The sequence below is a fragment of the Hypanus sabinus genome, chromosome 5, assembly GCF_030144855.1.
Source record: "Hypanus sabinus isolate sHypSab1 chromosome 5, sHypSab1.hap1, whole genome shotgun sequence".
Taxonomy (NCBI): domain Eukaryota; kingdom Metazoa; phylum Chordata; class Chondrichthyes; order Myliobatiformes; family Dasyatidae; genus Hypanus; species Hypanus sabinus.
Genome location: NC_082710.1, coordinates 154,146,308 through 154,163,096, shown reverse-complemented (window position 1 = coordinate 154,163,096; position 16,789 = coordinate 154,146,308). Strand labels below are relative to the sequence as shown.

At 46.9% G+C, this 16,789-nt stretch overlaps 2 protein-coding genes across 2 annotated transcripts in view; one reads left to right on the top strand and one right to left on the bottom strand.

Moving 5' to 3' along the window:
• Positions 1-10,850, top strand: part of LOC132394795 (uncharacterized) — a 55,264-nt gene extending 44,414 nt beyond the window's left edge. Inside the window, exons 11-15 of the mRNA XM_059971202.1 lie at positions 411-683; positions 986-1,273; positions 5,783-5,920; positions 7,258-7,304; positions 9,035-10,850. Of these exons, the coding sequence (XP_059827185.1) occupies positions 411-683; positions 986-1,273; positions 5,783-5,910 (689 nt within the window). The 3' untranslated portion in view covers positions 5,911-5,920; positions 7,258-7,304; positions 9,035-10,850. The remainder of the gene's footprint in view (positions 1-410; positions 684-985; positions 1,274-5,782; positions 5,921-7,257; positions 7,305-9,034) is intronic.
• Positions 10,851-11,341: 491 nt separating this feature from the next.
• The window catches only part of LOC132394479 (complement C4-like), a 133,340-nt gene continuing 127,892 nt past the window's right edge, over positions 11,342-16,789 (bottom strand). The window contains exons 40-41 of the mRNA XM_059970687.1: positions 14,083-14,212; positions 11,342-12,401 (exon numbers count right to left, since the gene is read on the bottom strand). Coding sequence (XP_059826670.1) covers positions 12,260-12,401; positions 14,083-14,212 — 272 coding nt within the window. The 3' untranslated portion in view covers positions 11,342-12,259. The remainder of the gene's footprint in view (positions 12,402-14,082; positions 14,213-16,789) is intronic.

Below are 16,789 nucleotides of genomic sequence, written 5' to 3'. Positions count from 1 at the left end.
CCAGTTCTGTCACAGGTACGGCCCTCCCCACCACTGAGGACACCTACACGAGGACTGTATTTCTTTACTCCATCAGCTTGTACTAGCGTCCTTGTGTTTAAGTCGTGCATAATTTATGTTAATTCAAGTATATGTTAAACTATCCCTGTTGTGTTTTTCATGTGCTGTGCTCCTGCTGCACAAAGTACCTTTCATGGCGTTGATACCCTGGGTAAAATAAACTTGAACTGAAACGGGCTGAGTACCTGATCATCAGCTTAGATGATGTGGGCTGAAAGGCCTTATTCTTGCTCTGTGACTCCATACAGATGGTCTCATTTATTTAAGGGTCCTTTGACTGGACAGGTGTGCTTCTTTGAACACAGAATGAGTTTCGTTAAACATTTGCCGACTGCTTATGTTGTTGACAGAAATCCACACACTCCAGCAGGAGATTGGCTGTGACCTGAGGGCGGATGGGACCACGAGAGGCTTCACCCGGTACAGCTGGGATGGGGAGGACCTGCTGAGCCTGGACGAGGACCAGATGGAGTGGGACACATTTGCAATGTGGGCAGAGAGGATTAAACACCACTGGGATCAGGACAAGGTCAACATTCAGAAATGGAAGTACTTCCTGAAGGAGGACTGTGTCCAGTGGCTGAGGAAATTCCTGGCTTACGGAAAGAGGCAACTACGAGTGGGTGAGTGGTGGGGAGAGGTCGTGATTCCAGGATATTGGGGTAGGGAACTGAACATTGCTGATGAGGATGGTGGGTTGTACTGAATACGGGGGTGGGGGGGTGGGGGAGGTTGAAGAGGTGATTGGGGGCAGTTAGGAAGAAGGTGTGGGCAAGGAGGGAGTGAGAGGTATGTGAGGGTGTGGGTTCTGGGAGCAGTTGTGTGTGCGTTACAGTATCCTGAAGAGAGAGGATTGGGTGGTCTTTATTGATCTGTGTGTGTGTGATATGTCTCTGTCTCCGGCTGGGGGTGTCTCTGTCCCTAGACTCACCCATCTCCCTTCCCCCAGTCCCTCCCCAGGTGACCTTCACCATATCAGCCGACACCAGCCTCCTCTCCTGCTTGGCCACCGGCTTCCGCCCCTCATCCATTGTGGTGACCCTGTGGCGGAACAGGACCATCTTGCCTGAGGCCCACTCCAGCGGGCTCCTGCCCAATCACGACAGCACCCACCAGATCCGGAAGTGGGTGCAGATTGATCCCGCGGACCCGGCATTGTTCTCCTGCCGGGTGGAGCACAGTGGACTGAAGGATCCTATCATCTGGAATTACGGTGAGCTGGTCAGTTGCCATGAGGGAGGGTCCAAGAGCACACAAGTACACCCATGGGTGGGGCTATCTGTGGTGGGGGCGAGGTGTCTGAGGGTCCCAGCGTTGTGCTGGGAGAGATCCTCAGATACTCACGTAGAGTCATAGAAAAGTACAGCATAGAAACTGGCCCTTCAGGCCATCTAGTCCATGCTGACCCATTGCAACTGCCAACTCCCATTGACCTTCACCAGGACCATAGCCCTTCTTATCCCTACTATCCAAACTTCTCAAACTTTGAAATCGAGCTTGCGTACACCAAATGTGTTGGCAGCTCATTCCACATTCTAATGACCCTCTGAGTGAAAGAATTTCTCTTCATGTTCCCCTTAAACTTTTCACCTTTCACCCTTAACCCATGACCTAATCTCAGTGGAAAAGGACTGCTTGCATTTGCCCTGTCTATACCCATCATAATTTTGGAATACCTTTATCAAATCTCCTCTCAATCTGTTACTTTCCAAGGAATAAAGTCCTAACCTATTTAACATTTCCTTATAACTCATGTCTTCCAGGTATGGCAACATCCTTGAAAATCTTCTGTGTTTTTCAACCTTAGTTCATCTTTCCTGTAGGTAGATGACCTAAGCTGCACATAATGCTCCAAATAAGGCCTCACCAACGTGCTATACAACTTCAACATAACACCCCATCTCCTGTACTCAGTACATTGATTGACAAAGGCCAATGTGCCAAAAGCTTTCTTTATGACCCTATCTACCTATGATGCCACTTTCAATGAATTGTGGTCTGCATTCACAAATCCTTTTGCTCTACTGAACTCCTCAGTGCCGTAACGTTCACTCTATAAAGCCTACCCTGGCTGGACCTACCAAAGTACAACACCTCGTAATTGTCTGCATTAAATTCCATCTGCCATTTATCAGCCCATTTTCCCAGACGGCCCGGAATCTACTGCAAGTTCCAGTAGTCTTCTTTGCTGTCCACTACACCCCCAATCTTGGTGTCATCTGCAAATTTGCTGATCGAGTTAACCACATTATCATCCAGATCATTGATATAGTTGACAACATTGGACCCAGCTCCGATCCCTGCAGCACTCCACTAGTCACAGGCCATCAGTCAGAGAGGCAACCATCTACTCCCACTCTGGCTTTTCCCACACAATCCAATTTACTACCTCATCTTGAATGCCAACCAACTGAACCTTCTTGACCAACCTCCCACGTGGGACCTTATCAAATACCTTACTAAAGTCCATGTAGACAACATCCACTGCCTTGCCTTCATCAACCTTCCTGGTAACATCCTCAAAAAAACTCTATAAGATTGATTAGACACTACCTACCATGCACAAAACCATGCTTACTATCCTTAGTAAGTCCATATCTATCCAAATACTTGTATATCCAGTTCTTGGAATTCTTTCCAATAACATTCCCACTACTGATGTCAGGCTCACCAGCCTATAATTTCCTGGTTTCTGTTTAGAGCCTTTTTTTAAACAGCAGAACAATATTGGCTATCCTCCACTCCTTTGATACCTCTCTTGTTACTAAGAATGACTTAAAAATATAAACTAGGCCCCAGCAATTTCAGTACTTGCCTCTCATAGGGCCAGGGGATTTTAATTTGCCTAGGGACAGCAAACACAACTTCCTCTGTAATCTATCCAGGGTCCATGAAGTTGATGCTGCTCTGCCTCACTTCTGCTGACTCTGTGTCCATCTCCTGAGTAAAAACAGATGCAAAGAGTTCATTTAAATTCTCCCCCAATTCTTTTGCTCTTAACATACTTGTGGAATTCCTCGGGATTCTCCTTCACCTTTTCTGCCAGAGGAACATTATGTCTTCTTTTAGCCTTCCCAATTTCTTAAGTGTTCTCTTGCATTTCTTGTACTCGATAAGCTCCTCATTTGTTTCCCCCCTGTCTATACCTGCTATGCTCCTGCTTCTTTTCTTAACCAGGGCCTCAATATCTCTTGAAAGCCAAGTTTCCCTACACCTGTTATCTTTACCTTTTATTCTGACAGGCACTTACAAGCTTTCTACTCTAAGTTTCACTTTTCAAGACATCACACCTTTACCAGAAAGCAGCCTGTCTCAATCCACACTTGCCAGATCCTTTCTGAGACCATCAAATTTGGTCTTTCTTCAATTTAGAATCACAATCCGTGGATTAGACCTGTCTTTTTGAATATTTACTTTGAAACAAATGGCATTGTGATCACTAGATGCAAAGTGTTCCCTACACTAACTTCTGCCACCTGCCCTGTCTCATTCCCTAATGGCAGATCAAGTGTTGCACACTCTCTCATTGGGACTTCTGTGTACCAATTAAGGACAAATTCTATCCTATCTAGTCATTTTACAGTATGGGCATATTTGGAAAGTTAAAGTCACCTACTATAACAATCTTGTATTTCTTGTAAGTCTGTGATCTCTCTACAAACTTGCTCCTCTAAATCCCTGGGTCTGTTGGGTGATATATAATACAGCTGCATTTATATGGTCTTGTTACTCAGTACCACCTACAACACCTCACTAGCTGAGTTCTGCAGTTTGGCCTGACTGAGCACTGCTGTGATATTTTCCCTGACTAATAATGCCACCCCTCCTTTTTTAACCCCCCCCCCCCATTCTATCGCATCTAAAATAATGGAGCCCCAAAATACTGAGCTGGCAACCCGGCCTCTCCTGCAACCAAGTCTCATTAATGGCTAGAATATCATAATTCCTTGTGTTGATCCTAGCCCTGGGGCCATCTGCCTTTCCTACAAATTTCTTGCATTGAAATAGACAAGCTCAGAACATTAGTCACATCAGGTTCAACCTTTTGATTCCTGACTATGTCTGAGGTCTTTATAACAATGTATCTCCATAATCTCTGCGCTATCTGCTCTAGCACTCTGGTTCCCATCCCCCTACAACTCCAGTTTTAACCACCCCCCCCCCCCCCCATACAGTACTGACAGACTTTCCCATTAAGATATTAGTCCCTGTCCAGTTCAATTGCAAACAATCTCTTCTAAACTGAACCCAGTTTCCTTGGAAGAGAGCCCAGTGATCCAAAGCTCTAATGTCCTACCTCCTTCACCAACTCCTCAGCTGTGTATTACGCTGTACAATCTTCCTATTTCTGGCCTCACTAGCACGTGGTAGGGGTAGCAATCCTGACATCACAGCCCCAGAGGTCTGCCTTTTAACTTAGCACCCAACTCCCTGAACTCACTTTGCAGAACCTCGTCACTCATCCTACCCATGTCATTGGCACTTACATGGACCACAACCTCTGGCTCTTCATCCCCTCACTTAGGAACGTTGAGGACTCAATTCAAGATATCCCAAACCCTGGCACCCGGGAGGCTACATACCATCCAGGAATCTCATTCTCATCCACAGAACTTCCTTTCTGTTCTGCTAACTAATGAATTGCCTGTCACCACAGCTCGCCTCTTCTCCCACCACCTACCTTTCCCATTTGAGTTTCAGTGCCAGAGACTTGACCGCTGTGACTTTCCTCTGCTAGGTCAACCCCTCGAACAGTATCTAAAGTGATATACCTGTTGTTGAGGGGGATGGCCACAGGGGGTACTCTACACTGGCTGTTTAACTCCTTTCCCCCTCCTGTCACCCAGTTTCTAGTGTCCTGCACCTTGGGTGTAACTAGCTCTCTATAAGTCCTATCTATCAGCCCCTCAGCCTCTCGAATGATCCGGAGTTCATCCATTTCCAGCTCCAACTCCTGAATGCGGATTGTTAGAAACTGCAGCAGGATGCACTTGTCACAGTTGCAGTCGTTAGGATCACTGGAGGTCTCCCTGCTTTCTCACATCACTCAAGAGGAGCATCCCACCATTCTGCCTGGCATTTCTACTGTCCTGACCGAACAAATGTAAAGAAGGAAGAACAATAAACTGTTGGGGTGGGGTGGAAACTCGAATCTACAGCTTTTTTGCCTTCTCTGACTGAAGAGAAGCAATGAAGCCTTGAAGAGCTAAGATGCTCCAACGGTGGCCACTTCGCTCGCCCCTGCCTTTATTTAATTTGTTCTTGCCAATCAATCCCAAATGCTGATGGGCCGCTGCTCGAAGCACTAGACTGCCTCGAGTCGCTGCCTTTTCTACTCAGCTGGCAAACCTGAGTGAGCTGTGTCTCCTCAGGACTCTGATCTCCGTTTGCCGCTGCTCAAGGTGAGGTTGAGTCTCGTGTATCTGGGAACAGGATAGAGCAGGGCCTGGTTTATCCTGAGACAGGGCAGAGGTGGGACGGTTGTATCTGGGAACAGGATAGAGCAGGGACAGTTGTAACCGGGGTGATTACTGTACAGGGCAGAGTTCCCTGTGATATTACCGTATGGTGCAGTGTACCATGTGATATTACAGTATGGGCCAGTGTGCCCCATGACATTACCACACGGATCAGTGTACCCCGTAACGTTATTGCACGGGCAGTGTACCCCGTGTGATTGTGGGGCCTGTGTCTCTGACACCCTCTCTGATTCTCTCCTCAGTGCGGGGAACTCAACCCTGGATACAGCCTGACCTGCTGAGTAGCTCCAGCATTTTCAGAGAGTGGCACTGGATTTCACTCGGGATCGTGGCCATTTCCATCATCATTATCATTGTCGTTGGCTGCTAAGGAAGGCGAGGTATGGCTGGGAAGGGAACAGGGCAGAGGGAGGGTGTGGGGAGGGAATAGCTGAGGGTCTGTGGGGGTAGGGGAAGGTTCTGATGCAGGAGAGTGGGCAGCACGCTAGCGTAGTGGTAATGTAATGCTATTCAGGGCCAGCTACACAGCTTCAGTTGCGTGGCTGTCTGCGCGGAGTTTGTCCGTTCTCCCTGTGACCGTGTGGGTTTCCTTGGGATGTTACAGTTTCTTCCCGCATTCCAAAAGTGTACGGATTAGAATTGGTAGGTTGGGGACATGGTATGTGAGTGCTGGAAGCACGTCAACCCCTGCGGGCTGCCCCAGTGCATATTTGGACTGTGTCAGTCATTGATATACTTTGCTGTAAGTTTTGAAGTTTTGATGTACATGTAACAAATAATGTTAATCTTTAGACTATTTTAGCTGTTTAGTTTTCTTCATTCCGCTCTCCCCATCTCTCCTTGTTTTGCAGTGCATGTGAATAGGAACTCTGATCCCGCCCTAAGTAAGCTTAATGTTGATTCCACTCATTCCCGTGTCTCTGCACTGTTCTGTTCTTCCTCTTGCTCTCTCTCATTATCTTACCTTTCTCCCTCATCTTACTTGCCTCCTTGCTCGAGGAAGGATATACTGACCTTGGAGGCAGTGCAGAGGAGGTTCACCAGGTTGATTCCAGAGATGAGGGGATTAGACTGTGAGGAGAGATTGAATCACCTGGGACTGTACTCACTGGAATTCAGAAGGATGAGAGGAGATCTTATGGAAACATATAAAATTATGTAAGGGATAGATAAGATTAGGAAAGTTGTTTCCACTGGTAGGTGAGACTAGATCTAGGGGACACTGCCTCAAGATTCAGGGGAGTAGATTTAGGATGGAAATGAGGAGGAATTGCTTTTCCCAGAGAGTGGTGAATCTGTAGAATTCTCTGCCCAATGAAGCAGTGGAGGCTGCCTCAGAAGATACATCTAAGACATTGTTGGATATTTAAGACATTGTTGGATAGATTTTTGGATGGTTGGGGAATTAAAGGTTATGGGGAAAAGGAGGGTAGGTGGAGAGATCCATGGCCAGATCAGCCATGATCTTATTGAACAGTGGGGCAAGCTCGCTGGGCCAGATGGCTTGCTCCTGCTTCTTATGTTCTTATCTCCTTTGCGAGCTTCTCTCCCACCTTTTTCCCCATCTCCACTCCTCCCTCCCTTTTCTCTCTCTCCTCTCTTTTCTTCCCTCCTTCTCATTCTTTCTTCCCCTTTCTGTCTCTTCCCGATTCCCCGCTCCCCCCTCCCCCTCACCACACCTTCACTCTTTGACAGTGACCATCCCTTTCGTTCACAGCTTCAATCTTCCAGGATCCTCGAGCAGCTCCAATGCCAGCAACTAAGGTATGAATGGTCACAGTGATAAATGGACCCTTCGGCCCAACATGTTCATGCTGAGCTGTTCGTCCATCTGTACTAATCCCACTTGCTTGTGGTTTGTCCATTTCTTTCATTCCCCAGCCTGTCACTGAGACCCATTGCCCGTACTGATCCCACCACCTACTCTGGGAGCATGTCCCAGATATCAATTACTGTGTGAAAACCTTCTCACCTTTGACCCATGCCCATCTTGTCTGTGCTACCCTACCGTGGGGAAACGGATTTTGTCTGTCTCTCCGGTCCATAATTTTCTAAATGTCCGTCAGGCCTCCCTCGCTCCAGGGAAAACTGTCCCAGCCTGTCTCGGTGTTGTTGTACAGTGGGCTCCCACTTGTCTCATTCTGGACCCTTTCATCGAGAACATCTGCATAAGAGCTCAGCCCCCTGTCATCCATGGTGGTGCCACTGCCTCACAACCCAAAAAATGCCTGTGCAATCTCAATCTCAGGCACTTTTTGTCTTTGGTGTTTGCTTATTTTCCATGCGACTGGGTGAGTTGCCTCCCCAGGTGTCCTGGCTTCCTGCCACATCCCAAGCACATGCAGGCTGGTAGGCTAGTGAGGAACTGTGGATTGCCCCCAGTGCATCACCGGGGTGAGGGAAGCTGATGGGATTGAGGGGAGGACATGTTAGTGAGGGAATGCGATTGTGTCATGAGGTGGTGAAGATGTAGTGGGACCAAATGGTCTTCTACATTGGGTTGAGGCAATATGGCAATATATGAATTAACTCCTATTGCCTCGATTCCCCAAATATTCAGCACCCTGCTGATCCCAATCATATCATGTTGGGAAAACAATTCTGAGGATGACTGGCTTAGGGTGAAGACATTTTCTTCTCATCCTATCCAAGTCTCATCGGGCATAGAGTCAAACAGCAGGAAGCTTTACAGCTAAACTTCAGAGCTATAGAGCAAAACTGCACAGAAACTCAGTTGTTCAAGTGGTCCATATGCCGTCTAAGCTAGTCCCATTTGCCTGCATCTGGCCCTTGTCCCTCTCAGCCCTTCCTATTCATGCCTTGTAAACGTTGTTATTGTACCCACCTCTACCACTTCCTCTGGCAAATTGTTCCATATACCCACACTCTCTGTAAGAAGTTGCCCCTCAGTTCCTACTAAATCTTTTCCCTTCCAGCTTGAAGTAATGCCCTCTAGCTCTTGATTCAATGACCTGGGAAGGAGACTACAGGGAAATGTTTGCTCCTCATGGTTTTATACTCTTCTGAAAGGTCACCCTTCAGTCTCTTACCCTCCATCCTGCCCACCCTCTTCCTATTACTCAGACCCTCAAGTCCGAGCAACTGATACCAATTTATCCTCGCCCCTTTCTTTTCCACTTTCCACCCAGGCTGATTCAGTGTGATCATCCTGCCTCCAGCCATTGGTTTAGGCACCATGCCCAGTTCTGATCATTAATCATTGACTGGAAATGTAAGCTCCATGGGTGCTACCCAATACACTGAGCATTTCCAGTGTGCAGTATTTTATTTCAGTGCCCCATGTGTTTTGTTAGTGGGTCCAGTCAGCTTCAGTGCAAGTGTAGAATGGCTGCTGCTGGGGTTTACCGAGGAGTACTGGTATAGGAGGAGAGGGATGATGGGGCAGGTAGAATGGGAGAGGAAGGGTCTGAGGGAGGTGGGATGGAAAGGTGCAGCTGACCCTGGATCTGATGTGGTCAATGTTGCTTCCCCAGTGATTCGACTGGTGGTCGATTGGATGAGGAACTCTCCTCAGTGAGGACCAAGAGACTCCAGGGCTATATCAGCTCATCATTCCAAGCCAACGCTCCTTGATTTGAGAAGGCCTCTCTGCACGTGGTCTTGTGGAACTGGAGTGGAAGGCTGGTGTTATGGACATCTCCAGCAAGTCAAGATTGTACTAGAGCAAAGATAGCACATTAACAGCCAGAACTGTCCAACACAGAGACAACAAAAGAGTATGTATCCTGTCAGAATGTGCCAGACTGTAGATTTGGCATATTGCTGATGTGCAGCACTACAGGCTTATGGGATTATGGCCAAATAAGGTATAAGAGACCATGGAGCAACACATTTCTTGTGCTAAGATGTGGTCACTCTCAGGCCACAATTATGAAATCTTGGTTACAGATTTCGATACAGATGTGTGAGATTATGAACTTTTGGTTATAGACGTGTTAGATTGTAGACAAATGGGATTGCGGACACATTGGATTACGGATACGTGAGATGCACACGTGGTATTGCTGAGTTGTCCAGTTGCGGGCGTGTCCGATTGTGAACATGTGGAATTGCAGATGAGGATGTGTGAGATTGAAGACTTGTCAGATTTCGGATGTACCCAGACATGGGTTTATGGATGTGGATATGGGTAGCATGGAGAGATTAATAAAAGAATGTATTAACCGTCGTTCTTATTTCATCCATGATCCTACTGACAAAGAGGTGGTGCTGGCAAATTTAAAACATGTTAAGATTTATCACGGAGGATAAATTCTCTTGGTTCTTACCAAGTGTATCTGAGGACATTGTTGGAAGCTAGGGAAGAAATTGCTGGGGCGTTGTTGGAGATGCTTGTAAATATTCTAGCCACACGGAGAGAGGCTGGGTGATTGAAGGGTGCCTAATACTTCAAGGACAAGCCAAGGCCAGTGAGGGTAACGTCAGTGTGGGAAGGCAAGGATTTGGGATGCTCAGTATGGCATTGGGTGTGTGCAGAAAATCACATCTCATGAATTTGACTGAGTTTGTTTTTGAAGAAGTAATCTGGGTCTGACAAGTGCGATATGATACACATCGTCTTCATGGACCTTTGATGAGGTCCCAGATCAGAGGCTGTTCTGGAAAGATAGATCACATAAGGATTGAGCACGTGCTAGCCAATTAGATAATAAATTGGCTTGGTGGTACGAGTCATAGTGGACAGTGCTGAAGGAATGAGCTGCCAGAGGAAGTGACTAAGACAGGTCCAGAATCAGACCTGTCGTGTACAGGATTAAAATCAGCTGCAGAAATTTGTAAAATTACTCAACTCCATCATGGGTGCAAGTCTCCAAGGCATCTTCAAGAAGCAGTGCCTGAGAAAGGTGGTGTCCATCATTTAGGGCCACGCACCACCACCCAGGATACGTCGTGAACTGTATTAACTTTATGGTAGCAGTACAGTGAAATACATGATAAATATAGAGAAGAGAACTGTTAGTCAAGTTAAAATTTGAAATAAAAAAACAAAAAATAGGTAGTCTTCATGGGTTCAATATCCATTTAGAAATCAGATGCCAAAGCAGAAAGAAGCTGTTCCTGAATTGCTAAGTGTGTGCATTCAGACTTCTATACCTCCCTCTCCATGGTAACAATGAGGAGTGGGTATCCCCTGGGTGGTCCTAAATGATGGACACCACCCCTTGCAGATGCCTTGGAGATTTGTACCCATGATGGAGCTGAGTAATTTTCCAGCTTTCTGCAGCTGATTTTAATCCTGTACAATGGACACTCTTCCAGTGTGGTGCAGTCATAATGCTCTCCATTTCTCACCATAGATGCTGCCTGGCCTGCTGAGCTCCTCCAGCATCTTGTGTGTCACTCAGGATTCCGGCCTCTGCAGTCTCTTCTTTCTCCCACACTCGGTGCCCTGACTGATAGAAGCCGGTGTTGGCAAACACCTTTTCCATTGCCCTGTACAGCTGTGATATTGCTTTCAAGTCCGACTCCGGAAGCCTATACTCCAAGCTCTGTAGCAGAGCTCCAGGAAAGTCATTAAGGGGAATTCAAGGCTGCTGCCCACACCTCTTTGACAAGCCATAACACGGCCACAGTAGAGTTCCCAGACTGTGGGCATTCCAAGTGGAGAATGTGTTGAGCACAAGTTCCTGGCCAAACTACTTTACAGATTGCTCCAACACCACCTCCCCCACCCTCTGCACCAACAAGCTCCCACTGTCGAGACAAGGAGCCCACACTGCTGTCACCGGGCACCTCGCCACTGGAGTGGAAGGTGGTCACTGGAATTCTGAGGTAAAGAGTTAATGACAACAGCTTACTTTGGAAATTCTGGTTGATGGGTATGTCCATTACATCTAGGACAGGAACTCTGACACTGGTCTGCCCACTACAGGGGTCCCCGACCAGAACAGTGTTCCCCCATCACTTGTCCGTCTGCCACAGTCAGCAGTCCCTCCAACATGGAAACCCTGTCACTGGTCCAACCACCACACCCCCCCACCCCCCCGTCAGTGGGCCATTACTGCATTGAAATGTGTGGGAGGCCACTTGCACAGAGGAGCTTCTCTCAGCACTGCAGACGGATAACTGAGCTGCTAAAGGTGAGGTGTGATGGCATGGTTTATTGTTGTCCTGCTGAGAGTGCCCCTTGCGATCTTCACACCAACCTTTGGTTGGTAAGGGTGTCAGCAGGTACACAGAACAAATGTCCCCTGTCCCCAGCGAGTAGCTGAGTGACCACAATTCTCCGACATTGTGGAGACAGAACCTCCAGTCCATTGAGTCTTTACCAACCATCAACCACCTATTGGCATAAATCCCATTTCATTCTCCCCACATTCCCATCAATATCCCCCAGTTCTTCCCACTCACCCACAATTTACAGCGGTTGCTGTTTGGGTTTGTGAGGGAACCAGACAGCCCACGCAGTCACAGGAAGAACATGTCAAATCCACTCGGGGCAGATGTCGAGACCAAGCCCAGGTCCCCATCGTCCTGAGGCAGTATCTCTACCCGCTGTGCTACCAATTCACGAGAATGAAGCCCATTTTCCCATCACCATCTCAATGGCATTCCATTACAAAAACTTCAGACAATGTCACAGAGCAGTTTATTGAAAGAGCACCCTATTTTTGTTACAAATTTTATTGCAGCAATGACTACGTTCTGTTTAATAGGGGGAGGTTTGTCACCAGAGGCACTGCAGCTGCTGACTGAAGTTACAATATGCATCCGTACATGAGGAGGTTATCAAAGAAGGTGTTCAGGTGCTGACAGGACTCTCTGTAGCTCCGAAGGTTACACGTCGCTGCTGGTGGAATGGGTTCGATCCATGTGGTGTCACTGAGAAGATACTGCATCCTGCAGACAGGCACAGCAAGTTTTCACTCAACGGTTATTAGCAAAGCATCACAGACACCAAAAAATCAAAACACAGATGCTGGACTTTTCTCAAGTGTCTCAAGGCCTGTTTCTGACCTGTAGATCAGACCACCAGGTCAGCTGTTTCAACAGGGCTTCCACAACTGAGTTGATAGGAGAAAGGTTTCTGAATCGGTAATAAGATGTTCTCAGAATGAATTTCTAAAAGATATTACTTACTTGTTTGTATATTTTTTCTTCTCTATTATGTATTGCATTGAACTGCTGCTGCTAGGTTAACAGATTTCACAACACATGCCGGTGCTAAGAAACCCGATTCTGACTCAGGAGGTCTGGTCAATAGTCAATGGGGTAGAAGCTGTCCTTGAGCCTGTGCTTTCAGGCTTTAGTATCTTCTGCCCAATGAGAGGTGGAGAAGAGCTAGTTTCGGGTGGGAGGGGTCTATGATTAGGCTGGCTTCTTGACTGAGGCAGGGGAGTATAGATGGAGTCCGGAGAGAGGAGGCTGGTTTCTGTGATCCATCCATAACTCTATTACCATAAGAAAGGTAAAGAATGTGTTCTGTTTTCATAGCCCATCTCAAGTTGTTTGTTCAGAAGTTGGAAACTACACAAAATTTGCTCAGTCTGGTAACCACACCTTCATAGTATCTATAATGTTCAGCATCAATGGCACAGAAAGGAAACTGTTACTGGAAGTAAATAGAGAGATGCAGGGAGATAGAGAGTGAGGGGAGGGGGAGGGGAGGGGAGAAGTCTAGTTTTATTGTTCAAAGGGATGAACGGTAAGCTTGCAAACAGGCATCAATCAGCAGGCTCCAGGAAAGATGTGGTAGTGCAGAAAGATTCAGCAAGATGATACCTGGAATAGAGGTCTGGCCTTCTAAACATCAGGCAACAGATACAAAAGCTTGAGAGATGTGGAATATGGTGTTAAAGCGCCTCTCTTTTAAAGCAATCCAGCCCCTGTTCCATTGACTCTGTCGACAATTCCCACTGCCTTAGTGAAGTAGTCAACATGATCAAAGACCTTTCTCAGCAGGAGCGTTTTCTCTTCTCCACCCTTCCATCCCACAGAGGAAACAAAAGCAGGGGGAAATGATCCCACTGGGCTGAAGGACAGTTTTGATCCAAGATTAGTGAAAAGACCTCTTGTATGACAAAGATGAACTGCTGATGGCATAGCCCTCGCACCTAATTGCCTGCCTGCACTACACTGTATCTGTGTCTACATCACTTCACTCATTCTCCCTTATCCTGACCTGATGAAGTGATCTGTATGGATGGGAGTCAGCAGAAAGCTTTTCATTGCACACGGGACAGTAATAAAACAATTTGCCACCTGTACCACCCGGAGGGTTTTCCCTACTCCTGAATGCCACAGACTGCAAGACCATTTTGTTTACTGTAGCTTGGTACGTTGCATAATAAAGCAATTTACTGTACACGCAGCGATGATGAACCAGTTACCAAGGGAGAGTTGGAGCGCTGCTCTGCATTATGGGTTGGACATAGAGCCAGTATCCCTGGCAGGGAAACGGGACTAGGACACAGTAGATGGTCAGCCTAGGGAACCTCCCTCCCTCCCTCCAACTGGCTCTCACAAATCTACAACACTCCTGCAGCATTCCCACATGGGACATCCCCAGATCCAAACTTACTTCCCGCTGATGTCGATACCTTTCCCGATTTTCCCCATCACCAGGTATTCTGTGTCCCTCTTCATCTGCAGCTGGCAGGACTTCCGGTTGATGAAAGCTCTGACGTCATTCTTCTGAACGTTGTCACTCTCTGGAAAGGAGAGAGCCAGGTTACCTTGGTCACAGGACACCTTGAGCTCTCAGACACTACAGTCACCCAATCGGATTGCAGTACAGGACTGTCCCGTGACCGCGTGGCCAGTGAGACTGTCCAACCTTCACCGGGCATGGGAACGGAATCAGACATTGGCTATAGCCCCTTCCTCATGGCGCGGACATGTCCTCAAACCTTTGAATTTATCTCTTCCATTATTGTCACCTTAATCTTTGCTCTACTTCAGATTCCACACCACACCCACCACCACTAATTTATCATTTCCTGTCAGAGTCAACTTATGTACCTAATGTCATTGATTGGTCAGGTTATGGTGATACGGGTTGAAGGCTGGAGATTGGGGCTGTAAGGAAAAAAGGTTCAGCCATGATGACATGCCAGAGTCGACCTGATGGATCAAATGGCCTAATTCTGCTCCTATATCATATGGTCATTTTATGTACATAAAATAAATCTTTGTACACAAGCTAACTTAGGTATTTAGATTTATTGTACTTTTTAATTAGTATTCTTTACCTTATTGTGTGTGTGTTTTTTGTGCTGCATCGGATCTGCAGTAACAATTACTTCTTTACACTCGTGTACTAGAAATGACATCAAATAATCTTGAATACTTGTACTTTCATAAATATACTGTTGGAAGTGTCCTGACAGGATGTATCTTGGTCCAGTATGGCAATTTCAAAGTTCAAAGTTCATTATCAAAGTTGATATAAATCATACATCTTTGAGACTTATCTCAAGGCAGCCATGAAAGAAAGAAACCCAAAATAACCCATTAAAAGACCATCAAACACTCAATGTGCAGCGAGAAAAAAAAGAACAGATTGTGCAAACAATAATAAGCGAATACTGATCAGAACTGGAGTCTATGAAAGGAAGTCCATCCACAGACACAAAGCTGCAGTTCTTTGCAAAGCCCAGTAAACGTTACGGAGACATGAGCTGAATCAGCCCATCCCTCACCCCAGGCCCCAACATCCTGAGACCTTTTCAATCTGGCCCGGCACTTAATTCATCGTCCAGACGTTGGGTTCTGTTGCTCTGATACACTCTGGGGCATGGAGTCTGCCGCCTCAATTCAACCTGTACCCAACATTTCAGTGTAAAGCTGCAGAGAGAAATGATCTCCCCATGTGTTCCATTGCAAAGCGGCATAATGTGTTCCCGAGTACAAATGGGGGCTTTCCAGCACCACTGGGCATCACAGGAGCTTGCATGCAGTCTGGATAGAGGTGACGGTATTCTAATGTGAATCCATCATTTGTAAACAGAGTGAATTGTAAAATACTGTAGTTTTCCAATGATGTGATGCTTTAATCACAGAATCCACTTCCTTTCGAAAAGGTGGAAGAGAAGATTAGTGGCGTCTGCCCTCCACACCATCCACAGCAATCTACATCTGGTGCAGCCCCAAAGTGGCAACATCTATCATCAGGGGCCTCGGTTCGATAAACAATCTCCAAAACCTCCCTCTGCAGCTGGATCCCTGACTTCCTCGCTGTGAGAACGCAGCCGGTGCAGTGTGGGACCAACATCTCGTCCTCACCGACAATCAACACTGGCGCATCTCAAGGGTGGATGCTTAGCCCACTGCTTTAATTAACCTACACGCACCACTGTCTGGATAGGCACAGCTCAAACCACATCAGTCAGTACATTTACTGACCACACAGCTAGTGGTGGCAGACGGCGACGAAGAGGCGTACACCAGATCAGCTGGCTGAGTGGTGTCGCAGCAAACTTGCGCTCGATGTCCGTAAGACCAAGGAATTGATTATAGACTTTAGGAAGGGGAAGTCGAGGGAACACACACTAGTCCTGATCGAGGGATCAGAAGTGGAAAGGGTGAGCAGTTCCAAATTTCTGCATGTCAGCATCTCCGAGGATTTGTCCTGGGGCCAACATGTTGATGTAATTACAAAGAAGGCAGGACTCTGGCCACGTTTCATTCGGAGTTTGAGGAAAATTGGTACATCAGCAAAGGCACGTACCGTGAAGAGCATTCTACCTGGTTACACCACTATTTGGTATGGAGGGACCACTGCACAGGGTCAGAAAAAGCTGTAAAAAGTTGTAAACTCAGCTAGCTCCATCACAGGCACATGTCTCCTCAGCATCCAAGACACTTTGAGAAAGCAACATCTATCATTCAGGACCTTCACTTCATTAGACTTCCACTATGCTGCTGCTTTGCACTGATCACTGTAGATAAGAGAAAGATGGGCCAAAGGGCCTGTTATATGCTGTACCACTTCATGACTCTGTGAACCAAGAACACCTTCATTCCCAGTACTACCCGACTCCTGAACCAACCACCTCTTTCACAGCCCATTCTCAGCGGTGCTGCCATGTTCTAAGACTCTTAACTCTACCTCTCTTCCCTTAGTGTCACTTTAGCAATGTTTTATTCACTTCTTCAATTGAAGATTCAGGAAGTTATGTTGTAGTTTTATAAAAATGTGCTCAGGCTGCATCTGGAGTATTGTATTTGGTTCTGGTTGCCCCATTACAACATGGATGACATCAGAGAGGATGCAGGAGAGGTTTACC